We start from the raw sequence: 26,505 nt of genomic DNA, 5'->3' as shown, positions 1-26,505 counted from the left end.
TCTTACGTTTCGTTCATTTTCTGCCGTCTTTAGTTTAATATTAGAGGTAAACCGTGCATATAGGTGTTCTCAAATAGTGGCCCGTGGTGGCTGTACTGGGGGCAGTTAACACCCAAAATGTTATAACTTTGTTGATATTCATAGTCCTTACCAGCTTCCTCATTTCTGATTAAAGAATGACATTAAATGTCACCACATGTCTGCAAGTTGGGAATTGGTGAAGCACGTAAATGGAGGTCTTTTAAGACAGAGGAAAATAGAAACCTTAACCATAAACAGAAACTGGTGGATTTTCAGTTGCTTAAAAATCCACTGGTGGAAAATCAGCCCATTCACGGTAAGGCAAACGTACTGAAATATATCATTTTCAAAGACTTGTCTGTGTAAATCTAAGCCCTGTAGTACCTCTTCTCTCACTCGTAAGTACTTGTGTGATTCGCCCCATGTCTGTTCTGAAACGGGGTGCCGGGGAGGGAGTGTGGGAGGCTGAGGGCCCTAGTTGTTTGTTGGTTGAGGGTTTCTCAGCTCTCGCATAGTGCAATCAAGGGCAGGGCAGGGCAGGGCAGGTGACTCCCCCTGCGGTGGAGAGGCCGAGTCCTACAGCAGCTGCCCCGAGGGATGCCTCCCCTGTGAAAGGTGCAAGGACCAGCCCCCCCAATGCCAGCAGTCCCCCAGAAACACCCACAAAGCTCCCGATGGAGACAGAGGGAGAGAGAGAGAGAGAGAGAGAAGGAAGGAGACGGAGAGAGAGAGAGGGAAGGAGACGGAGAGAGAGGGAGAGTGATAGAGAGAAGGAGAGAGCGAGAGAGAGGGAGGGAGACAGAGGGAGGGAGACAGATAGATAGATAGATAGATAGATAGATAGATAGATAGATAGATAGATACATAGATAGATAGATAGATATGTGTGAATGCCTGGTCTGGTGGCTCAGTGGACAAAGGCGTCCACTGCAGGGGCCTGTGTTCAACCTCATGGTCATAGATTTTTTTGGGGGTCTAGCCCCGCCCCCTCCCCCACTGGCCCCGCCCCCACCGGTGCGGCCCTCAGCCAGAAACCACACTGTAAATTTGGCCCCCGAGAGAAAGTTTGTGAGTACCCCTGCATTACACAAACCTCCAGGAACTTCAAAAAGGCGGGTCTTGCTTCTCTGGCGATTCTTACAGCATCTTTGGCATTGAGGAAATTGTCGATATAAGCTGAATAGATCTTCACGAGGATGTCTTTGGAAAACTGGAGAAGAGAAAAAAAAAATCAATGTACTAGTGGACTAGTGGACTTCTGAACATAACTCAAAGGCCAAACTAGCCTCATACATAACCGCTCAACCCGCATTTTACTATGTCTGAAAAATGGTGTGTTCCAGGTTTATTTCGTGTCCATTCAATGCACACCCATGTATCCTTGGTTGGCGCTCTTCAACCAAGACCTGAGGTGCCAAGGCAAGGATGATTCAGAGCCCAAGGCCTGTGATCTCTTCCTCGTAACACAGTTGTTTCCATAGTCAGCAAAAACACAAGCCCCTTTGAAGGATCACACTCCGTAAACCCTGGTCTCAAACTTAACTTTGTTAAGACGTGGATGAGAAACGTGCACGATTGCTTTGGGGAATATGATCAGGGATTTATGTCAGTGGCGACCCCGGCCACTGTTACAAGTACCACAAGCATTTAACTGTATGGATCTATTTAAAGAACGCTAGCAAAATAAAGCCCATGAAATGCCATGCATAGTGAAAAGTTGCAATCATGTGACATTCCGCTGATCCCTATCACGACTGGCCTGGTTTTCCTGTACCAGGATTTACCAGATGTGGAACACTGGATCCATTTTTCCCAGGCAGAAAAACAGGCGAATATAATAACCTTTAAATGCTACCCCCTCCAGGGTACTTTTTTCCCTTCCATTCCTAAGCCTCCTATCCCACCAACCACACTCCACCTAGCCCTGCATCTTCCTCAAGGGCTATTTGTGCAACAGAATTTCATATGGTGGAAAAATACACAGACCTCCATGGGACACAAATAAGGCTTATACATGTGGGATTGGAAGGAAGTAAAGGGACGCTGCGAGAGGGAGACAAAGGCACTAGGAGGGAGGCAGGGAAAATGAAACCCCAGGACTGAGAGACAAAGACACTGATATAGAAGTCTCAGATAATGGCGGCAGGTGATAAGGATACGGATAGGAGACACCGAGAGACAAAAAGGAAAATTTGGAAAAGGAAATGTAGACTTGGGGACAAAGAGACACAGGCCTGGATAGGGAGGTAGGAAGACTGACACAGGCTGTCATGGACACTGGGTCGGACACAAGGAGATAGGGAAACTGAAGAAATTTACAATGAAAGAGGGAGACACAAACATTAGCACCGGGAGGAGACATGCAGTGTGACAGAGCAGCATGGAGAACAAGGAAGGAGGAAAGAGGACAGGAAATCAGGGGCAGTAGAGAGACTTGGACACTTATACAAGGAGAGGCAAGATGCTGGAACAAGGAAAGGCCAGATCCATGGACCAGGAGGGGGCGGTCAATGGACAAGGAGAGGGCGGTCCATGGACAAGGAGAGGGCGGTCCATAGACAAGGAGAGGGCGGTCCATAGACAAGGAGAGGGCGGTCCATAGACAAGGAGAGGGCGGTCCATAGACAAGGAGAGGGCGGTCCATAGACAAGGAGAGGGCGGTCCATAGACAAGGAGAGGGCGGTCCATAGACAAGGAGAGGGCGGTCCATAGACAAGGAGAGGGCGGTCCATAGACAAGGAGCAGGCCGATCCTGGGACAAGGAGCTGGCCGATCCTGGGGGTTCCTGGGACAAGGAGCTGGCCGATCCTGGGACAAGGAGCTGGCCGATCCTGGGACAAGGAGCAGGCCGATCCTGGGACAAGGAGCAGGCCGATCCTGGGACAAGGAGCAGGCCGATCCTGGGACAAGGAGCTGGCCGATATAGGAGCTGGCCGATCCTGGGACAAGGAGCTGGCCGATCCTGGGACAAGGAGCTGGCCGATCCTGGGACAAGGAGCAGGCCGATCCTGGGACAAGGAGCAGGCCGATCCTGGGACAAGGAGCAGGCCGATCCTGGGACAAGGAGCAGGCCGATCCTGGGACAAGGAGCAGGCCGATCCTGGGACAAGGAGCTGGCCGATATAGGAGCTGGCCGATCCTGGGACAAGGAGCTGGCCGATCCTGGGACAAGGAGCTGGCCGATCCTGGGACAAGGAGCTCTCCGATCCTGGGACAAGGAGCTGGCCGATCCTGGGACAAGGAGCTGGCCGATCCTGGGACAAGGAGCTGTCCGATCCTGGGACAAGGAGCTGTCCGATCCTGGGACAAGGAGCTGTCCGATCCTGGGACAAGGAGCTGTCCGATCCTGGGACAAGGAGCTGTCCGATCCTGGGACAAGGAGCAGGCCGATCCTGGGACAAGGAGCAGGCCGATCCTGGGCCAAGGAGCAGGCCGATCCTGGGACAAGGAGCAGGCCGATCCTGGGACAAGGAGCAGGCCGATCCTGGGACAAGGAGAGGCCGATCCTGGGACAAGGAGAGGCCGATCCTGGGACAAGGAGAGGCCGATCCTGGGACAAGGAGAGACAGACACACTGTTTATTAGACAAACACTCCAGTAGGGTGACAGGCACCGAGGCAGAAAAGAGACCCTTGAGCAGGGATGCATGAATAAAGGTGGCTGTGCAGAAAGACACAGTCATGGGCACTGCATTAGGGATAGAGACTCTGGGGCAATGACATGGTCATACAAAAACAGAGACATGACATGCACATTTGGGTAGGAATATACATGCACTGAGACTGGGGTTGAGAACAGGGTCTGGGGTAGAAAGACAGGGACCATGGGGCAAAAGACACAAATTGTGGTTGAAAGACCGTCACCGGGACAGAAGCTCACCATCACCCATCACTTCAAGTCAAGAGCTCCCTGGTGACAAGAGCACTAATGCCGGGCGAGGCTGCAGGACTTGACCAAGTTAAGTGGTTTCAATTGTAGTGAACTCACACACAGCAGGAAAGAGAGTGAGCCCAAGCCAGCTGCCAGCGCCAAGAGGCCATGCAAATGGCAGATGCGCTTTACATATGCATTATAACACACCATCAAGAAGTACGGCAGCGTCTAAGTATCACGTACCTTCGTTATTAGCAGCAACATTCCCACTGGTTGCATGATCTACAGTACGAAGGCGTCAGAAGCTAGGATAGATGTTAGGAGGGGGACTAGACTGGTAAAATCAACCACCACTCCCACTGTCTGGTATTACGCCCTGACGAACAGCAGCCATAGTCACACTCATCCAGGTTAGAGACGTTTTAAATCTCATGCTTGTCAACAGAACAGCAACAAAGGAATGTCTGCAATGGCTACATACAAGAAAAGTCCCACAAGACCCAAAACTTAAGTGGACACAAGTATCCACAGTCCAGGAGTTACAGGTTAGTTTTGTTGCTCTGTTGGAGGCGTACCTCTGGCGGTGGGTGTTGTGCATTGCTGGAAGGCTGGTCCAAAGATTGCATGGGTCATGATGTGTGAAGTCAGGTAAAGATGGCGGAGGCATAATTCTTTCGACTGTGATTAGCTAAGATGCTTTAGAAGCCTTCTCTCTTCGTGTTCATCACAATTCATAAATTCCAATTCTCTTTTTTAGCTAGAGGAAGAGGGGTCCCTAAGCCGTAAATGTGAACGCAATAATTATGGAAACATAATTCCCAAAAACTGTTCCAGTGACAATAAGCAAAAGAAAATGTATTGCTCGAATAAAAGACAAATTAGGGAATGTACCCCTACCGGGGTAGTCTAAAATAAGTGTTAAAAACAGACAAAAAAATAACCATACAGGTAAAGAGCAAGATGTGACCAGTAATCATATGCAAATTGGCGGTCACATTTTTCAAGAACAAAGCACTTCTGAACCCAAAAGAAAAGTTTATGCAAGGTCTAGCAGGTCAGTGTGTGGGTCGATGACGTTTCGATCCCTTAGCAATGAGGGATCATCATCAGGACAACTAATAATTTGCCTGAGCCATAAATCAATGGTCCAATCAATTGTAACACCTGGCAAAAGAATAATCAATTAATATGTTGGTTAACAGCGAGGCTGAGTCATATAGATGTGTTTCAAGTCACAATTAGATGTACCTCTGATCAATCAACCATCTATTCCAAGGGAGTAGGGGTACAGCCATAGTCCGATGAGAGATCACTGATCAGAGCCGTATGGCAGCAAGAAGGGATGTGTTCGCATCATGCAGGACAGGAACGCCGACCGTGTCCATGAGGTCTCTTTTTTAAGCACATTGGTAACCATCATTACCCTTCATTTACATAGTGACAGCCATAAATGGTCTTGGTATAACTGTATTTCTAGATGCATATTTGACCAACTCTATAAAGCTGAATTCAATTAAACAAGGAACTATTGACATTCTGCAAGCTTTTACAACACTGTGCATGCTAGGGTGGACCACCCATAAAATATTTAAATGTTGCAATGGAAATTGTGAATCTATTTTATGGCAAGAATATTTATTTTGTCAAAAACAATAGTTATGTTTAGGTGTTTGTAGACCATGATGTTAACTACTAAGGTGGTCTCAGTGGTGAGTCGAAGGCAGGCGGAGGTACCTCAGATTGGGTGGTTACAGCTGGAAAGCCAATGTTTTTAGGGTGTTATGGCCTGCCAGTTGGTTATGAATGCTCTAAACACATGGGGAAAAGCCTTTCTAAAGTGTTGATGACAGAACAAAAATAGCGCAACAGTCGAAGAGTGAGTTTTGGAAGTAAGGAGCAGGGAATAGGGGAAGGAAGGCGGGGGTTCGGTTGGGATTTGTTTCATGAAGGAAGGTAGTCCTTGTTTGTTGGCAGCATGATGAAAGAGGCGACGCACTAACACTGTATATCTCTGCCTACTCACAGTCAATTAGGAAGCCAATAGGGTTACAGTCAAAACTGGCCAGCAGGAGGCGGGCCACTGCGTTTATTATTTTTTTTATGAGTTTTGTAAAGCTGTGTGTGTACGTGTTCTTGGTTACTCCAGAGAGGTTAAAGCGCTGAAAAAGTAAACAGATAAAGATCGACGGAGAGGATCATTAGAGTCTGATTGGTGAAATAGACCTTCATCCGATGTTCTTCCATTCTGACGTCTTCTACGTGTACTTGTGTAAAATTAACTTAAGCCTATGGATGGGGAATAATAGAATGCGGAGATAAATTCTGTCACTGTAGTCAAGTCATTACGACATGAGTGCCTTTACGACAGTCACAATGTGAAAGAATGGAAAGGGGGTCCATCTGAAGGTTCAGAAGAGGTGCAGATATGTAGACAAAGTTGAGGCACAGCCAAGTGGCTGACTGACAGCCGGAGGATGGCTAGTAATGTGGGTTGAAACTGGTGATGAAGACTTCAGTTAAAAAAATTACTCAAATAAAACTTCAACATTTTGGTTAAAAAAACGAGCTCTAAAAGTCTTTGCATAGTATGTAGCCTCAGAAAATATATAGCAGCTGTGTATCAAGTCTGTCTTTAGTGTCTATGCTCTAATGAACAAGACACTGAAAAAAGTCTCCACATACATACAACAGGCAAAAGCTGTGCTGAGAAGTAAATTAAAAGGGCCGGCCTTGGCAAGGAGGTGCGATGGTTATTTTTTGTAATCCTTTTTGTTGCAAGCATATGCCGCAAAAGAGGGAATATGCCATTATCCGATAGTGGACGACTTATGTGTGCAGCAGCTTAAAATGTAAAAAACAATTGCTGATGAGGTTGTTTTACTAATGATGTTTTTTTAAACGACAAGCTTTTCAGTTGTGCTAAGCATTTTAATTGTATTATTTGTGAAGAATAACTCACAATCTAAGTAATTACTCAAATCGTAGGCAGCTACTATGTTACACTGTACAAACACTTTTTTACAAACTGCAAAATGCAGGCAAAATACACAGCTGGTATTTAAAATTAATAATTTAAAAAAAACATAGAATGTACATGTTGACATGGATTAACAACTGAAAAAGAAAGAAGCTACTTTCAAGCGGGTGTGGATAATAAGCTCAGGCTTTGTGCAGTCACTCAAAGTGAAGGGAACCAATGATGAAGAAGGCTGACCAATTGCCCCATGTTGTGGTTGGAGAAAGAACAAGCATTGGCATAGCCAATAGGTCTCGCCTTTGGAACAATACAAGTGTTGAGCCATGCAACAGTTGCATAACTAAATACTTATAAGGTCCCAAAAGCGAGACCTATTGGCTATGCAAAGCGGCCGTGCGACCGCGAAAGTGAAAGTGATCGCGATCACTATCAAACATGAAAGTGAAAGTAATCGCAGTAAAGCGCGGCTTGCGCACGCTCGCGCACATGCACTGTAGCTCTAGGCTGGCCTGGTAGCACTTTTTGGAGCCCTCTCAATAAGTCTCCCAAGACCAGCGCATGCGCTGGGTCAGGCGAGACCTAAAAATGTGAGTGACAATTTAATAGACCAATGGATTAAGCCCTGTGATCAAAAGCCCCTCAAGGCATGTAAATTATGGATGATTTAGCGCAAAAATAGTCTGGCGATAGCCTTACCAAAAAAACTAAAAAAGCAGGGCAGGTTGAACAGGTAGTAAGCACAAAGAGGTAAAGGGCAGTTGTAACGTTTGGAAGTCAAGAATGCCGTTTTGAAGATGAGGTGGACGGTGTGGATATGGAGCATTCCCCTTTAGAAATGCAAGGGAGAAAACAAGGAAACAATAAAGCAAAAACGTGATACATGTGGAAAAAATAAAGCAGCAATATTGAGCAACAAATGTAAGTAAAATATAATTATTGGCATTACAAATGAAAACAGAGAGAGACGTGGAATAAACGGAGCTGAATGTGAAAAGGTACTTGGCAGAAGAATTTGCCCTAGGAGACATTTGCTGTAAATAAGCAAGTGCACTCTGTACAGAGAGAATCAAGAAAGAGGCTGGATTATGCAAGCATGAAAGAGGCGAAAAGACTATGGCGCAGGGCGGGTTCAAGGGTCTTCTCTGGCAGGAAATGACGCAAAGATGGCAGGTGATATGCTCGCTAAAGAGCCCATCAAACAGCACTGCTTTGATCCCACGTGTGGTCGAGTTAACAGATTTCCATTAACTGACGATGGAAATGAATAAGCGACGCCTCCCTGCGTTTCATACAATGTACAGATTGCGTGCGTCGACCGAGCTGCGCAGCAAGATAACACAGCAAATTAAAAAGCAAGAAAGCAATTTATAATACACCGAAACAAAGAGCTCTTCTGAGCTATTAAAGAAAGATAAAAGAATTAAATTAAAGACTTTCAGACTCGTTGTTCTCAAAGGCAAGAGTTCCCTCGGTGAGTTAACCTCATGCGTCACACTCGCCCCACGCGGCACGTGCCCCAGGCCTGCAGCAGAGAGTGATGGGCGGGCAATACAAACGCAGTATACTGGTGTAGATTCACAGCTCTACGAAACTCGTTGCTGCCTACTATCGTTCGCCCTCCCATTGGCTAGAGTAGGGTGCCTGGGGCCCTAGGACTACTATGTATGAGCCGACATCTGCAGGGCAGCTGTTCTGTCAGACTGAGCCCCCGACGTCCTTATCCGCGCGCTCCTGTTTAGAAAAGGGAACGCAGGGAGTTTTTAGACCTCGCCCACAGACAGCTTTACCACTCTGTTGTAGATGACCTACTGTCTACAATACACACAGTCATAAGCGTTGGTAGTAGGGGTGCGGGGTGGGGGGGAGGGGGAAGAGGGTGCTGCACCATCCCCAGAATAACCACGCTGGAGCTCAGATGATGTATGAGCAATAAATATGCTTTCAAGTATTGTTTTTATCTTCCCATATCTGCAGTGCTTTGAAAGACCGAAGTCAAATGTGAGGCAGTTTTTTCCAGACAAACACTTTACTCCACTCCACTCCATAACACTCCACTCCACTCCATGACACTCTCCTCTATGCCCTAACGTTTAGTCACGCTGAACAGCAGCCACACTGGTGTACAAGCTGGCTAAATCCCATTGACAAAGCCAATAGCTCGTGCACAGGCAAGAGTTATTGGCTTTGCCAGTGCTTGTTATGACTTCTGCCCAGGCAGGCTGAACATTGACACTGTGCTCCGCTAGCGGTGCACCCCATTGTATTCCGCCCCCCCCCCCCGATCAGGAGTGAGCAGTAGTTACTGCCTATTCAAGAAACTGGCCCGAGACTTTTCTTTGACTGCGGTGATTGAAGAGGTAAGGATCTTGAGGGACATAGAGGGGGAGGGAGGCCGCAGCATCAGGATGATGGGACGCAGGCTGGGAAAACAACCAGTGCTTAATTTGAGCCGGTAGTTTCCGGTGCTCTGCACTGGCACTTAATCATCAACACCAGCACATTTCATGAACACCAGATAAGGACGCATTCATTTATGGTAGGCACGGGAAGATTACGTGATTTGCCAAAATCACAGGATGTTGAGCCGCTGCCGAGACTCAAACCTAGTTCCCCAGCTCTGAAGTTGGCAACTCTGGCCATTATGTCATACCATCTACCTACTTCCATTGCTTGCAGTTGGTTGTGTTTTAGGTGGCGCTAACAGTTGAAATGGGCTGATGCAAGCTGCTTCCTGACAGGAGCCCCAGCGCTTATTTTATTTTACTTTACAAATTAACCACTGGATACAACTGACACAGAGGAGACAATTTGTTTGAGAACTAACCAAGCGCATGATTGGGCGAGGGAGAATAATCATTTTAATTCGGGGGTATAAAAACTGGAGCACTGTGATTTTTTGGGGGGCCACCGGCCTATGAGGGGATAGTGGCTATCAATGGGAAAGAAGAGAAAAAGTTTACAAGAAGACAACAGATGCGCTATGTAATAACTTTTCCTTAACAGTCATTTTTTTGTGCTAGAGATAAGGAGCCTAATTTAACTCATGACTTTAAGCAGTTTCACTTTCCTTTCCGTTCTATATTATTCTACTCCTTTCCTACCAGTAAGAGCGAGTTCTCGCTGCCTCATTCTGATGGTCTGCAATCAGGCTTTCTTAGGTGCTTCAAGCGGTCAATCAATTTATCGAGCAACTGCCCAGTTGCTTTTGGGTCAAACATCAATGTGGGCTCCATTAATACACCGGCTATAGGACCCACCCAGCTTAGCCTTTGCACACTTTAGTAGTGTTGTGGCTTAGGTGAATGGATGTCCTGTCACCTCACACCCTTGTGTGCTTATGCAACTCGTCCGATGCCTCAAGGTCATGGAATGATGGATGTAAGTATCCGAAAAGAGACCTCCCCCTCTTTAACCACTGCAGAACCTTTGTATTCCTATATTTGGTAACCTCCATCTGCTCTCATGTTTTATCTCCCTTTTAGTTTGCAAATGCTTTTGCTTCGAAACAAATGTTGCTTTGCCACTAGGTTCACACCACAAGTCCACATACATTATACATTTGTCTTAAAGTACTAGAGATCGGTCTTAATCTAAATAGGTGAAGTACTTTTCCAAAAGTGAGTGTTCAACCCAGAGTTCGTAGGAGTTGGTCAACAGCTGAGTAAGGAAAACATCAAGTTCATGGAAGTGCCAGGTGGTAAAGGGGCAGGTTTTAAGATGTTTCCACGATTTATGATGTGCCAGATCACAGCACAGGGTCCATGAGTTTGTACTTCTCGCTGAGAACTCTCAACCACCTTTCTTTTGCCGACAAAAGCTGGAATTAGTAGATGGCCAATTAGCAGTTTGAAAAGAAAACTGGATTCTGGGAAGTTCTTTTTCATAGGGTCAGACGCGTGTCCGTAAACTGGTTACAATATAGTCCTGAAAAGGAATCCAGTGGACACCGGCATGCATTGAGAAAAGTACATAAAAAGACTCGCAGGTACAAATTTGGGAACACCCGTTACAAATACGACTGCAATATTTTGTATAGATTGAAGGCAAAAAATAAGAGATCTTAGAAAACTCAAATATAGAGAGTTCTCATAATTTAATCTTGACCTGATGACCGCGACTACTGTTGATATGTGGCCAGCAAGGCCTCTTCGAACCTGTTTAATTTGAAGACCCAAACTGGTGCAGTGGCTGTATTCCGAAGGGTATCAAATCACGCAAATAAAATGCAAAAAACACATTTTCACTTTTTTTTGCCATCGTGGAGCAAACTCCGAGCTCCTAAGGCTAGAGGGGCTGAGTCCAGACATCAGAGAAGCCACCCACATTCAAAACCTCATCGGAGACAGTGCTTTGACATCAAAACTTTTGCATAACTCTTAATTAATATGAGCAAAAACGTATTCTGTGCGTTGATTTTTCTCTGTAGGTCTTTTCTTTCTCCTTTTGGCCCCATCGCCAGATTAGTGGATATTTTCCTTTCAAAAATAATGATAAAAGGAAGGCTTCGTTTGTGGGGTGCATGTATTTGAGGAAGCTTTATCACTTTTGACTTTCACATTAGGTTGTCCATTCTACAGTTCTGAGGGTCTATAATGACTCATTTTTTAGCCCACCCTTCTACACCATCCATCCCATGCCCTTCCATCTATAGCCTCTGCTAAATAAACATATTTTTGGAACTCTGACATTCCTTGATTTCCAGGATTGTTGTGTGTGCTGTCTTGGATTCTAATATAGATTTTAAAAGGGCCATCCAGTGCAGAGAAAAAAAAACAGGTCTCTTGACAAGTCCAAAATCACTGACACTCACCAACTATAGGCATTCTAGAATGTTGCTTTGCTTGATGATGTCTGTTCTGAGATGTGCTGTGACAGTTCTCTAGACAGTCCTAAATCACTGCCACTCACCATCTATAGGCATTCTAGAATGTTGCTTTGCTTGATGATGTCTGTTCTGAGATGTGCTGTGACAGGTATCTTGACAAGTCCTAAATCACTGCCACTCCCCATCTATAGGCATTCTAGAATGTTGCTTTGTTTGATGCGGTCTGTTCTGAGATGTGCTGTGACAGTTCTCTAGACAGTCCTAAATCACTGCCACTCACCATCTATAGGCATTCTAGAATGTTGCTTTGCTTGATGATGTCTGTTCTGAGATGTGCTGTGACAGTTCTCTAGACAGTCCTAAATCACTGCCACTCACCATCTATAGGCATTCTAGAATGTTGCTTTGTTTGATGCGGTCTGTTCTGAGATGTGCTGTGTTACATCATTCACTGATTGACCCCTTTGAAAAAAAAGGCCCATTATTCAATAGGCGTCTGTTCCTCGTCACCCCTGCAATCTGGGGCCCAAGGTACCCCATTGAGCATGGGCCCCTTAGGAGTGTCCTAAAGTAGACATGATTGCCCATCTCACCCCCATACATACAATATTGTTATTAGCAGCCTCCCATTAAAATCTGGCACATTGAAAATTCCATCAACAGTAGCTTCTTTCCCTGCATCATCTGCTCTGTACTGTATACATTAAGCCGTGATATAAAAAAAAAAAAAAAAAAAAAAAAAAAAAAGAGTGCCAGGGGCCCTAACGTAAGAATGAAAAATAGCCCTCCTTTCACTTTCCCTCCTCTCTATGATTTCCTCTCTCTTCCCCTCCTTTCTCTCACTCTTCTATACCTCCTTCCTCCTTTTCGGTCCTCGTTCTCCTTAAACCAACTCCCCTCTTTTCTTTCCATTTCTCTCTCCCTCAGTTGTACTCCTCTACACCCACCCTTCGCTTAATCTAAATGTTCTCCCCATCTCCTTACTCTCATCTAGATCGGGTCTTTACTTTGCTCTCTATCTTCCATCTTCTTCCGCCTGTTCTTTCCCAGAAATCCTTATTTCTGGCCCCTTTCTACTCCTCTTCCCTATTCAATGTCTTCATCCTTATCTCCTCCTTTTCAGTCACTTTTTCCTCTTCTTTCTATTTTTCGCTCTTTCCTTTCCCATTTTTCACCATTTCTCTCCTATCCTCTCCGTCCTAATCTCCCCACCCTGTCCCTTCCGCCTCAACAGTAAATAATTCCAGGACTTTTGCAGACTCCATGTTAAAATCACCCAGAGTAGGTGCCCTGTAATCTACCCACAGCCGGTACAGGGGAAGCTGGACCCCTCTTCCACCTCTGGGCCCCTGTGCCACTGCACCACTGATAGCTAGACCCCTTCCATTAGGCTGATCCAAATGGGGTTCTTGCTCTTAATAAGGTACCAGAGTATTTTCTTACCCGGTCCCAATTTTTGCATTTAGTAGAACTTGCCATTAAGAGCCATTTCGTGCCTTTGTGGAAATTTAGCTTGTAACTGAACATTATCTACGCCATCTTGCCTCTCCCCAGCGCCACGCACAGCGAACGCACAGCCGCCATTTTAAGCACCCCACTCTCTCCCCCGCTCATTGTCGATCGCCAGCGCGTTCCCCTGGCGCTGCAAGCATCCCCCGCGCGCCGGCCACCCCCGCTCTCTCATACACGGGCCATAAACCCTCTCCTTCTGCGCGACCCTGCCATGGAATCACACCCCGTGCCTGACCAACACCTCCTTTCATCCCATACATGGTCATACATCCTTCCTGATAACCCCCATCCTCTGCGCCCGATTGTCCGAACCGATCCCAGGCCATCACCTAGCCCTACGGATGCAGTTTATTGCCCCTGCTGTAAGGAAAACACCCCACATCAGAGGGATTACAGCAGATCAAGGCCCTCACCCCCTGAGACCCGACCGGTTGCACACACCCCCGGGAATTGGCGGAATGTCCAGCTGTGTGATAGCCATCTCCTACTGTAGGAGGGGTGGGGACTCCCACTGAAGATATGTGTGGGAACGAGCTCGAAGTGGGGATTCCGAGGAAGTTCTTTCTTGTATCAAGACAATCTCAAGAATGTGCCATGTGTGATAAACCTGCAATAAAGTCATAAACCTGTGTATAAGAGGCCAGGCCTCAGAGATGCAGTTAGAGCACCTCGTGACGATACCTTGCTGTCTGATCTGATGTGTTCTGGTCCGACGGAATAAAACTTTGTTTCCTGCCTTCCAGTCTCCGGCGCCTGCCTCTTTATTGGTTTAACATCGAATGGTATAAGAGGCGATTACCACCGGGCAATACTTGAAAGGTTATCGACTGAAACTGCCGCTACCATTTAACAATTGGCGTCCCAAGCGTGGGGCCCATCAGCGACACGTGGATCCAGTGGGAGAGGTCCCGACGACAGAGTGAACGACTGCAACGATCGGGAGAGCTCCTGCCCGATAGACCCTCGTCTGGCAGCCGATCATCCGAACTTCACTGGTTCCGAGCAGACCTCTCTCGAGTGATCTACGGTCCTGACTGGGAACCATCAGGAGTGCCGCGGCAAATACAGAGAGTAGAGGACGATCGGGCGCTGGAGGCGGAAGACGAGAAACTGTCCACGCGGTCCGGGTAAGGTCGTGAAACACGACAAATTGCGAAATAATTGATTGATTGACTGAAATACTAGTATTGCTCATTGATTGTTCTCTTTGAGATATTCGCTGTCTACAAACGGGGAGGAGTAGAAATACTCTCTCTCTCTCCCTTTGCAGATAGTGAAGGGTAGGTAACGCAGACTTTTGTCCCCGTTGTAACCCGTCGTGCCTATCTTTATCTCCCCACTGATTGATTGTCCGAACATTGATTGTTTTGAAGAATAGTGCTCTTTGAGATATTCTCTGTTTGCAAATAACGTAGAATAGAAATATTCTGTCTAGTCTTTGCAAATAGTGAAGGGTAGGTAACGCAGACTTTTGTCCCCGTTGTAACCCGTCGTGCCTATCTTTATCTCCCCATTGATTGATTGATTGTCCGAACACTAGTTGTTCGATATTGGTTCTTTGGAGGTATTCTCTGCTTACAAATAACGAGGAATAGAGATATTCTGTCTAGTCTTTGCAAGCAGTGAAAAGATAGGTAGTGCTGACTTTTGTCCCCGTTGAAACCCGTCATGCCTATCTTCTCCCCACTGATTGGTAGTTGGTTCTGCCCGGACCGCTTATTAGAGGTGAACCATCCGGCTCCACTGGAAGGCACCCCTAATAAGGACATGTTCACTAAATATGGACTAATCGCCGTAGTTTATAGCAAGCTATGGCATAAAATATACAAAGGGGGACCCCGAGAGTCAGTGGCCACTGGTAGGATCCTTTTTGACCCTACAAAACTAAAGAAACGCTAGGAAATAGCCCTTTGTGGGATATATGGAACTAGGGGAAGGAACCAAGCTCACGGTCAAGACGGCCACGAGGTAGCCCGGCTCCATCGCTCTCGCTGCCTAAACATGTCTGCCCTACCACCCACCCCGCCCAGTAGACACGACCGAAAGCCTGTTGATACCCACCATCGACGTCACCGAACTTGACTAGGATCACGCACAATTGGACTATGCCATTTTCCGATTACACTGTAACTAGATTGCAAATATGTACAACACTCCAACAAAGTAGTATGATTAAACATTTTAATAACTTATAGGTATAACAACATTCCGACAAGATGAACAGGTTAAAACACGTTTTAAACAACTATTTACATGACAGTCTGCTGCGACCTGCATCCCAAAGCATTTACGTCCACGTGACACCGTCCTCGCCTCTCCTTCCTCGAAGTTGCAACATTGGCCTGTTTTGGGCGGTCCTTTTAGTCGGCCTTGGGCTATAAAAGCCATGCAAAAATCCATTGACATCAGTGGCGGACAACTGTGCGAATAGTCCGGAAGCCACACGCGGCGCCAAGACCCTGGCAACGCCAAGGTGGGTCTGCCACGTCGTGCGGATCTTCCCATTCTCTTCTTCCTTCAATAACTAAGGGTGACCTGGCGGGGGGAAGCGACGCGGACGGGCTTCCCCCGCCTCCCCAGGTGGAGGCTCACCAGCAGATGAGGGCACCCCAACCATTTCACTCGCCGTCCAGCTGAGTTGGCGCCCCTGCACTCGACCGCCGGACAACCACCCTAGCACGGGTTCACCAAGATTGCCACTAGCGCCCGACGCGAGGAGTGGGCCCCCGCAGCCGAGTGATCGGGGACCCACCCCGGTGGCGATACCATCCGAACTGCTGCTGTCGCTGCTACTGGACCCCCGAGGTGGCGGTTGATCTTTCAGATTCAGGCCCGGCCCGCTGGAAAGACGGCTCTGGACTCGGAAGCTTGTCTGCTTGGGCGTGGGCCCCACCCTTGGAAAAACGCCACCACAGCTTTGCAGATTCTGCGGGGGTCATTGGCCCTCGACTCCCGCGGACTTCCGGTAAGGACAAACCGCCGCCATTGTTCTTTGCCCCCGGGCGGCAGCCACCTTGTCTCCGCTTGGCGCAGTGAAAAAGACTGAGGCAGGACGTCGGCAAAAAGACCCGCCTACTGTCCCGCCCTAAGAACGGATCACGGCATCACCGTGAGACCGTGGTGACGCCATGCTGACGCAAGCTTCTGTTTGAATTATCAGAAGACACCGCGGCCTATCCGCTCGGATCGGGTCCGGTGGAATCTCAACATGACCCGGTAGGAACCAAAACTGTACCTCCCCATCCCCGAATCACGATTCATGCTGTCTGTTCTTTTCCATCGATGCCAACGAAAGTTCTCGAACTACCGAAAAGAATTCTGGTCCGACAGCTAGTTCATGGAAAGACTTAGACTGTACACTGGCCCGACCTCGCCCCAAAATGGCGCCGATGTAGGAGAGGCCTACAACTCCTTGTGGTGTTACAGTCATGTGGCATTTGTGTTAAAAGGATATGTATGTGATGTTTCCACACATGATAAGCAGAGGGACGGGAAGGGTACTGACCGAGCATACGTACAACCTTACTGATTGCTGACCTACCCATTTTTTATTTAGCGTTTTTATTCTTTTATGCTAAGATAGTGTTGCTCATGATACTCGACGCCTCTCACGCCGTGGCCGGCCTGAACGGTTGTAGGCCCGTATTTGTATACTGACATTGTTTTAAATAAAGGTCTTCTTAAAGGGATTACGGAATCAGTGTCATGACAAATCATCTAGGTTGGTAAAGGTTTTTCTTTTGAATAAACGATTGTTACTCCCAATCAATAGAAAACAGATAATGCAGACCCCATTTACATGAATCTTTTTGATTAACGGAATTTGTGCCCGTCACACCTGTCTTTTCCAAGAGTTGCTAGAAAATGGTCAACCATAGCTTAAGGTATATGCCGAATGCAAGGTATGGTATCTTGCACCATAATACACGACCGATTGAGAAATGCATGTACGACCAGGGAACCCGAATTTAGGAGATGAATGAAATAGAGCATCTTTGTCTCGGGAGAAAAGAATAATAGGTCTGTGGTATTACCCACTCCTGCGGCTAGCCTGGTACGTGGTAAGTAGAACTTTTTCGTGTCTACGCGCGCTAAGGTACTTTGAATACTGCACATCCCCTCCCCTCTTTTCCCTCTCTATAGGTCACGACGAAGTTCCGACTGAAGAATGGAGTGGACATGGACCGCACCGTGTTCAGTATCGGGAAAAACATAGACAAACGTTGTGGGATAGTGCGTAAAGTGCAGACCACCATTGGGAACATGAAAAACTGTATGGTGTGATTGTGCGTGTGTGCTACGATTATACGGTATGAATGTGTATGCATTTCATGCTTGGGTCGCTTGAAGAGAGCGTCATCGTATGATTGAAGTGCTCGTCCATCGATCAAAGGGAGGAGAGTAAAAGGTCCGACACCCCCCCCCCCAAGATAAACTACAAAATACTGAAAATACGCAGCATGCATAGGAAAGAGGACAGGAAAGGAGAGGTCCCCATACTCAACGTAGCCCTGAGTCTCCGTCTTAAGTTTCTGCGCTTGATGCATGTACTGTCACACCCTATCCGGTATTCGTGTGTGCGTGATCACCAAATTTATGTCCTTCCCCTGCTTGTGTTTTCTTACATAGAACAGACCCATGCTACTCCATGTTGTGTGTGCACCAAGTGGCCTATTATCGTACACATGTCTCTCTCGTTTTGTGTCGTACATATGCCAAATAGCCTACTTGATGCACACGTCTCTCTCACACTCTCACACTCTCACACTCTCACACTCTCTCACTCTCTCACTCTCTCTCACTCTCTCACTCTCTCACTCTCTCTCACTCACTCTCTCACTCTCTCTCACACTCTCTCACTCTCTCACTCTTTCTCACTCTTTCTCACTCTCTCTCCCTCCCTCACAAAAGGCTTCCTTGCCCCCTTTCTTTTTGAATAAATTAACGACACATACCTCCTCAGTCTGTGTATAATTGGCCTCAAACACGGTGGTGTTCGAACAAATTGACAGAAACAAAAACGACCGTACTTTACCACGTTACTACCTCTCCTTTCTGCAAATGTTGAGCTTAAATGGCTGAGAAAGAAAGGACAGGTAAGACGACTGATGTCTCCCAATTTGGCCCTCATCACGGGGACTATATGTCAGTGGTTTTCGTTTTAGAGCTTTAACAACACCATCTCCACCGCCCAGAATTGCCTCCACCCAATTACCCCAAACTAGAATGTCTAAGCACCCCGTTCTCCCAAAATAACCCCAGCCCTGTACTAGCCGTCTCAGAGTATTTCGGACAAAACAGCTGATGACCTTATTCTCTAAAGGTACATTGCCTAAGCTGACGGGGGTTACCTATTGTCTCCAGCAAGGAAAAATGTTTAGCTTATGTCCCTCCCCGAAATAGATACCTATGAACCCATGACAGTAGCACCTCGCACTTTTTTTTCATAAACTTAGCAGTCCTCGGAGGAAAATGTGTATTAACAGAACTTGTGTTGAGATGAACGAGTCTCTACCGGAGAAGCCGGTTTGAATTTTTTTTAATAGACCAGAAGGTTGACAGATGTCAGGCTTCCTGCAACGATTATAGGGCACAGGAATCGACACCTAGCAGGCCAGACGATGAACAGGAACACCCACAGAAACCTGCACCACAGCAATGATTAATAGACTAGTAACACACACCGACATAAGAGTTAATAGACATCAATCATGCAGCAACCGATAAAAGCATTTCCCCAACTACTCGGTGGTTGGGAGAGAGGATGAAGTGTGTAAATGTCTTCCCTGCCAACTCTCTAAGATTTTGTTTCTTGTACTCATTTAAAGATAACGTGCAGCCACCGGAAGAGAGGGGTCGGACGTGACGCACAGCCTGGCTACGGACCATGGAACATCTATGACATCGACCAAGGGGGAAGCAACGAAGCAAAAAGGGCGTGAGACGAGGCACCATTATCAGAATGATAAGCGATGGAACGAAGGGCTATCTCGAGGCCCCCTACTCGCTGACCAGCGTGCCTGAAGTCCCAACCCGTCGAGCTCGATTGATGGGCTCAGTGCTGGAAGATTCTGCCCCCCTTGGTCCGCTTTTTGATCCGACCCCACTCCACCCCCTCTTCCCTCGGCATCCCGAAGCACGTCACACCCTTCTCTCTCTCTCTCTCTCCCTCTTTTATATGGATTTTGAATTTGACTTAACTACCGAAGAACAAAAAACGGGTACCCCGTCTCAAAGTACCTATGATGAACTGTGTTAGAGAACAGGACTGTGATCGGAGAACAACGAATGGTCACACCCTGCCACGTGAGAAATTGGATTTGAGCTGGACCTTAGCTCCACCGCCGGTGCTCAACAGTGCCAACAAAAGAAGAAGAACAATGAGAGCTTACCAGTGATGGCTCTTTATAATAGGACACTGGAAAGAAGAACTCCCTCCCATGACTGTAACTAATGTTAAGTTGAATTCCTCTCCCAACCACCATTTTATATTAACTATCTTCCTATCGAGTTTTCATGATGTTGCGTCAGTCACTTCCGACTGTACACTGAGAAGTTAAGAAAATCTAACTTTGTATAATGACATTCATACAACACCAGCCATGCACACGACTATACTGACTATTTTTGATCAACACGAAGTCTGGGCCTTAAGTAATGTGCGAAATATCCCTTGTTTTGCCAGAAACGTTTCTCTCTCTTTTTTTTGCTTTACAGTATCATGTTTGTGCTCAAACAAGCTCTCCTCCTCCTATCCCTGGGCCTGACATGCGGCACAGCTGATGTAATTTTGTATGTACTACCTCCTCGCCTACTTTATCAACTGTATGTAACTATGTACAAATGTGTCAGATTACTCCTGCCTGCCCTAAAAACTCTGTATCTTTAAGGAATGCATGAAAAACATTAACGGTATTATAGCTGAAGGATTAACGAAGGTGAATGTCGGCCAGGCAAGCTGGCGAGATATGTTAAAAGGGAGGACTGTGGAAATTTAGCTTGTAACTGAACATTATCTGCGCCATCTTGCCTCTCCCCAGCGCCACGCACAGCGAACGCACGGCCGCCATTTTAAGCACTCCACTCTCTCCCCCGCTCATTGTCGATCGCCAGCGCGTTCCCCTGGCGCTGCAAGCATCCCCCGCGCGCCGGCCACCCCTGCTCTCTCATACACGGGCCATAAACCCTCTCCTTCTGCGCGACCCTGCCATGGAATCACACCCCGTGCCTGACCAACACCTCCTTTCATCCCATACATGGTCATACATCCTTCCTGATAACCCCCATCCTCCGCGCCCGATTGTCCGAACCGATCCCAGGCCATCACCTAGCCCTACGGATGCAGTTTATTGCCCCTGCTGTAAGGAAAACACCCCACATCAGAGGGATTACAGCAGATCAAGGCCCTCACCCCCTGAGACCCGACCGGTTGCACACACCCCCGGGAATTGGCGGAATGTCCAGCTGTGTGATAGCCATCTCCTACTGTAGGAGGGGTGGGGACTCCCACTGAAGATATGTGTGGGAACGAGCTCGAAGTGGGGATTCCGAGGAAGTTCTTTCTTGTATCAAGACAATCTCAAGAATGTGCCATGTGTGATAAACCTGCAATAAAGTCATAAACCTGTGTATAAGAGGCCAGGCCTCAGAGATGCAGTTAGAGCACCTCGTGACGATACCTTGCTGTCTGATCTGATGTGTTCTGCTCCGACGGAATAAAACTTTGTTTCCTGCCTTCCAGTCTCCGGCGCCTGCCTCTTTATTGGTTTAACATCGAATGGTATAAGAGGCGATTACCGCCGGGCAATACTTGAAAGGTTATCGACTGAAACTGCCGCTACCGTTTAACACCTTCACACACATCTTGCCCTTTCGCTGTAACACGGAATACCATTTCCCATTCATAATAATAATCCACATTTGTAAAGCGCGAACAATCACCCGTAAGGGTCTCTAGGCACTGGGGGCCGTCGGGAAGATTAAGCAAGCTATTGCCCAGAGTCACATGGTGCTGGGCTAATCTGCCGCCGGGGATCGAACCGTGATCCCCAGATTCCGGAGTCAGTCGCCCTGGCCGCGGCACCACACCTCTTCCCTTCATGACTCCTGTTGCTACTCAGCACTCTACATGTCATCCGATGGCGTACCTGTGAGGAGTATAATATATGAGAGCTGTAGTGCTAGGCACTGTGTGCATGGTAAGTGCTTGTAATGTGTGTGTGAACCTGCAAGAAGTACAGTAGCAACAGTGAAAGGCTACGGTACTGAGCATTGCACAAAGAATAAATGTATGTGCTGAATTTATGTACGTCTCTGGTGGCACAATGCATGGAGGTAACCGTGCTGGAGAGTGCGTACTGCAGAGATGCACTGAGTGCAAGTGTGCTTGTTTTACATGGAAGACTCGGGGTTCCATTTTGGGAAGCCCAGGTTCCCTGGTGAAGACATGAGGACTAGAGGAATCCTCCCAGACAGATTTGTATATTGCTTCGTTCTTGCGAGCTGGGTGGGACACACTGGAGAGGGGACAGAGAGAGACTCCCCCGGCACACTTCAAAGGGTGCTCTTTTATTCAGGGAGCGATCACAAGGAAGGGGCCTGGACACATCTCAGGACGGAGATGGGATTGATAAGATAATCATACAGAGTTGGGCTGGGGCCCGGGATTAAACTTTTGATGCACGCAACACTGTAGCGGACACCCAGGTGTGACTGTAGGCACGCCCATAGCATGTGCTGTGGAACGATCAGCTTCGGAGTCTCTCCTGTTGTGACAGACGGCATTCCAAGAGGGAGAGAGAGACGAGAAGGGAGCACTTCAAAAGAAGCAGAACCCCAACATAAAAGACCCAGTCACTAAATCACATTTGTGGTCTGGAAATGGACTATAAGAAGGGGAGGTTGAGACCCCAAAAACTCATTTGCCAAGCTGCCAGACTGTGTGGGGAGGGTAAGCTCTGCAAGATTTATGCCTGTGTCCAAAACTCCCGATGTGAGGTCTGAGGAGACAACTGTGCACAGAACCGGTCTTTGCTCATGTGAGGGTCAGGTAGGCAACCCCGTATACCAGGAGGGGGCTGCGTGAAATCAGCTGTGAACTGAGTGCTGTGAGAGGAGCGTAAAGCCTGTATCGCCTCATTGCAACTTCCCCGTATGCCAGGAGGGGCCGCTGTGGAAGTAATGGCTCCCGACAAAGTGCCGCGACATGTGCAGTCCTTAGCAGTGACCCCGTATGGCAAGATGGGCCACAGTAGTATCCGTTGCTGGGCAGTGAAGACTGACGCCTTGCCAACGGGAATCATGGCAACTCCATATGCCAGGAGGAGCTACCGGTATCATGTACTGAGAAGTTCGGGCTAACATATTTCTATAAGTAGCCTTTAACGTGTGACCTATGTGTGACCTTTTCTTCTCTTCTAGGACACAAAGTCAGGGGAAAGGGGTGCTGAATGTTACTCCTTAAGTGACATTTTAACAGCGTTAAATACAATATTTCCAGCAGCTAGCAAATCATTTTAAATCTATGCATGTTGTGTCATCATATTGTGAATCAACAGCACAATGGTGAAACATGAGTAGGTGTTTCATTCTCTCAAAAGATAAAGCATTAAATAAAAAGAAAAAGGCCTACATTTGCAGAGGCCATCTGGAAGGCAGATGGGGCTGGTGCAGAGTCAGTCAGTAGTATGTCAGGCTGTGGCAGAGATTTGACTGTGTCAGCCCCTCCTGTAGAGTCATCAGCCTAGTATAGGAATGCCCTTATAGGCAAGTCCTGTTCTGTAACATTGTTTTTACATTCAAAGAGATTTGGTAAGTGCCCAACGCGTGCCCTTCATGGCACTCCGCAGCAGGCCACTTGGCAATGTGACTCACAATATAAACCCAACAAACCACAATTTCCAGAAAAAAAGTAGAAACAATTAGTAAAAGTTTGAACAGAGGAGAGTTTTCCAACCATTCTAAAAGCCTCAGGTTTTTGTTAATTTCAGAAAAATTGTAAATTTTGATTATTCTCATGATTTTAGGTACTGTGAGAAACTGGGAAATTGGAAGGGGGAAGAGAGTGGATAGGGGGGGAGGCTGGATGGGGTGGGAGAGGATGAGAAGGTGAGATAGTAGGTATCGGTCGAGTGTGTGGAAGAAGTGCTTAATTTGAGCCGGACCGGCACTTAATCATCAAAACCTGTGCTTTTCATGAGCACCAGTTAAGGACACATTCCTTTACAGGGAGATTAAGTGATTTGCCCAGAATCACGGGATGTTGAGCCGACGCTGAGACTCAAACCTGGTTCCCCAACTCCAAAGTCGGCAGCTCTGGCCATTAAGCCACATCCTCTCCCCACTTTCATAGTTAGTAGTTGGTTCTGTTTTAGGCGGTGCTAACAGGAGAAATGGGATGGTGCAAGCTGCCTCCTGACAAGAACTCCGGCACATGTGTTTTTTTACAAACTAACCACTGGTGGATGAAAGGAACATTAGAAGGGGTGAGTGTGGGTGGAGAGGGAGGGGTTGGGAAGAAAACATCTGGAGCAACAAAGGGAGGGGAGCCAGGGCAGAGACCAAGAGTAAATTACAGCCTTGGACATTTAGCTGAGCAGACTCCAAATAAGCACAACAAAATACAAAGACTAGGCTTTTATCTGTGCATTATTTTTTAATCTCTATTCAACTAAAATTGGTGCCAGCGATATTTGGCGTAAGAGACATTAGCAACAGCGGCAAAAAGGTAGTCTAGATATATGTAGGGCAATTCAGAGAGGCATTTATGAGCCTGCAAAGCTGCACTCCTGTAGGACTAATTCACACACTCAAAGGCTTTTGTGTAATGACCCAAAATATCTAAAAGGGGACCATTCAGGGAATATTCATCTACAATTAGCACAATTACAATGATCCGAGAGCTCTGTGCACTTTAGTTGACAGGGCGCTGGACATTTCACAAAGGTGTTTGGGACTAAGTGCGTTAGTACTATCTCATGGACTCAAATATCTAAGTGACTAGACATCCTGTTATTGTTTTATCACTCTGGAGCTATTCTGAGGACCCAAATATTTAACCATTTGTACACCCAACTTGAGCTTGACTGTGGAAAAAAAAGCCATATGAAAAAGTATGTTTTCCTTCCAGAATCAAAGAATCAGAATTGGTAGAATATTTACCCCGAAAACTGCATTTGACGATGAAAAAATTACAACAGTTCCAGGTGGAATTTTCACAGTCACAAATTTCAAGTTAGGAAGCTAGGAGGTGGTTTCCACCGTGGAAACAGAATACATGCACATTTACTCCTGTCCAAGGCGGTACGAAGTGCACCACCAAAGTTGAGAATGAAGAGGGAACCTTCCTGCATTGAATGGCGCTGTAGCGGGAGGGATTTCTCCATATAGGGGAAAAAAATGAACGTGAAAAAAAAAAATCAATGTAGAAATGCAGGAGTCAAATTTATGCATGCAGAATTTTCCATCTGTTGGAAATTCTGCAAGCGTACACTTTATGCATGTCAGCACTTTAGGAAATGAATGACTGCAGCAGATTTTAAACAAGCATTTTCAATGCAATGAGTCTCGCTTTTGCGAGCGTTTAAGCAATTTGAATTGTAAATGACGATGCCATTTATGTGTTTTAAACCAATAACATATATAAAAGGCATTGTTATTTTTAATGCCAGTAGCGCAAATGCAAGAGCACTTTCATGTAGGCCAGGCCCATTTATTTAGACGCTGCTCACGGTATTCAGGTTACAGTGAGCAGTGTCTAAACAAAGGGGCACGGACAATATTAAAGTGAAAGCGGATATGGTGTGCTTTCACACAAAGTAAAAATACATTAATTAAGAAACGTTGCGCATGGCCGCTGAAGTGAAAGTGGTCCGCGCTATTAATTAATAAAATAAATAAGCGTGGATACTAATATGAAAACGTCCGCCTGTAAAATATTTAATTAAATAAGCGCGGCCGCTAAACTGAAAGTGGACCATGCCGTAAATTAAATAAGTGTATAAGTGCGGCCGCTATAGTTAAAGCAGACCGCGTAGTAATTTAATTAAATACAGTAGTAGGCGTGCTGCTATGTAGAGTGTGGAATAGGGAAAGAGCATTAAGGGAAATAGTGCTCACCAACTTATAAAGCAGAGCATGTAACAACACCAGTAAAATGTCCAGTCCTTAGTAACTAAAGGAGACAAGGCGGGACTAACAAGCCTCGTAATGAATCGGAAGCCAGCGTTCACGAAGGACAATGGCACAAGCCAATTAAAAATATGGGCGGAAAATGGGCGGGGCTTCTATTGCATACCCTAATACAGTATGCCTCGCAGAGCGAGCAGCGCATGCGCGCTGCACCTAGGCTCGACCTAAAAACTCCAGTCGGATCCTTTGTGAACCTCAAGCGAGCTGGAAATGAGCTACAAACGTAGAGGTTGGCCAACAGGGGACAATGTCAACTTTCAAATCCAGAGCTCGATCAATCAAGTTGCTGGATACCGAGAGAGGAGGAAAAATAATAGAGGGAGAAGGAGACGTAGCAAAATGGGGATATAATCTGTAGCATTAGACACTTAGGGCCTGATTACAAGTTTGGTGGACAGGTTACTCAATCACTAACGTGACGGATATCCAGTCTGCCGCATTATGAGTTCCATTACATCCAATGGAACATAATGGAACTCGTAATAGGGCGGACGGGATATCTGTCACATTGCAGGGCCAGAAGTTTGTACAACAAATAGGTATGCCTCACTCTCGGATCTAGATCGTTGTGATTGACTACCCCCCTCAATATACACAGCACCTCTCTCTGAGCATCACCTATTTTTCACCACCTCACTTTCCCCGAGACAGAATGACCCTGAGGGAAAGAACAATAACCTATTTAAAATCATGTCTTGGAATGTGGCAGGAATCTGCAAAAAGCTGGCTAACGCACACTGCAAAAGCTTTGGCAGGCTAATGAGATCATCTGCTTCCAGGAAACTTGGGCTACGGAACACATTTTAATTAACGGGTACCGCTCTTTCCAAACTATGGCTTTGCCGTCAACCGCCGGGAGATCGAGAAGGGGGCCTCCTAACTTTAATACCTAACACAACATCATTAAAAATAAGGACATTTGTTGACAGGAGCCCTTTCTTCCATCTCCTTGTTTTTGAATTTCCGAAAATGGGATTCTGATAAACTTTTACAATAATAACTTTGGCCCAAAAATGTACATGGTTGTAAATGAGGTTAATACCTCAATCGAGGACATGTCTAAATACAGAAACCAAGATGAGGTATTTACCATAATCTGGATGGGAGA

At 46.7% G+C, this 26,505-nt stretch overlaps 1 protein-coding gene across 1 annotated transcript in view; it reads right to left on the bottom strand.

The window, feature by feature from the left end:
• The window catches only part of ARHGEF17 (Rho guanine nucleotide exchange factor 17), a 612,786-nt gene that overhangs the window by 138,517 nt on the left and 447,764 nt on the right, over window positions 1-26,505 (bottom strand). Inside the window, exon 4 of the mRNA XM_085623310.1 lies at window positions 1,115-1,231. Within this exon, the coding sequence (XP_085479436.1) occupies window positions 1,115-1,231 (117 nt within the window). The remainder of the gene's footprint in view (window positions 1-1,114; window positions 1,232-26,505) is intronic.

This window comes from Triturus cristatus, chromosome 8 (genome assembly GCF_964204655.1).
Source record: "Triturus cristatus chromosome 8, aTriCri1.1, whole genome shotgun sequence".
In the NCBI taxonomy this organism is placed as follows: Eukaryota; Metazoa; Chordata; class Amphibia; order Caudata; family Salamandridae; genus Triturus; species Triturus cristatus.
This window is presented reverse-complemented; position numbering and strand designations above follow the sequence as displayed.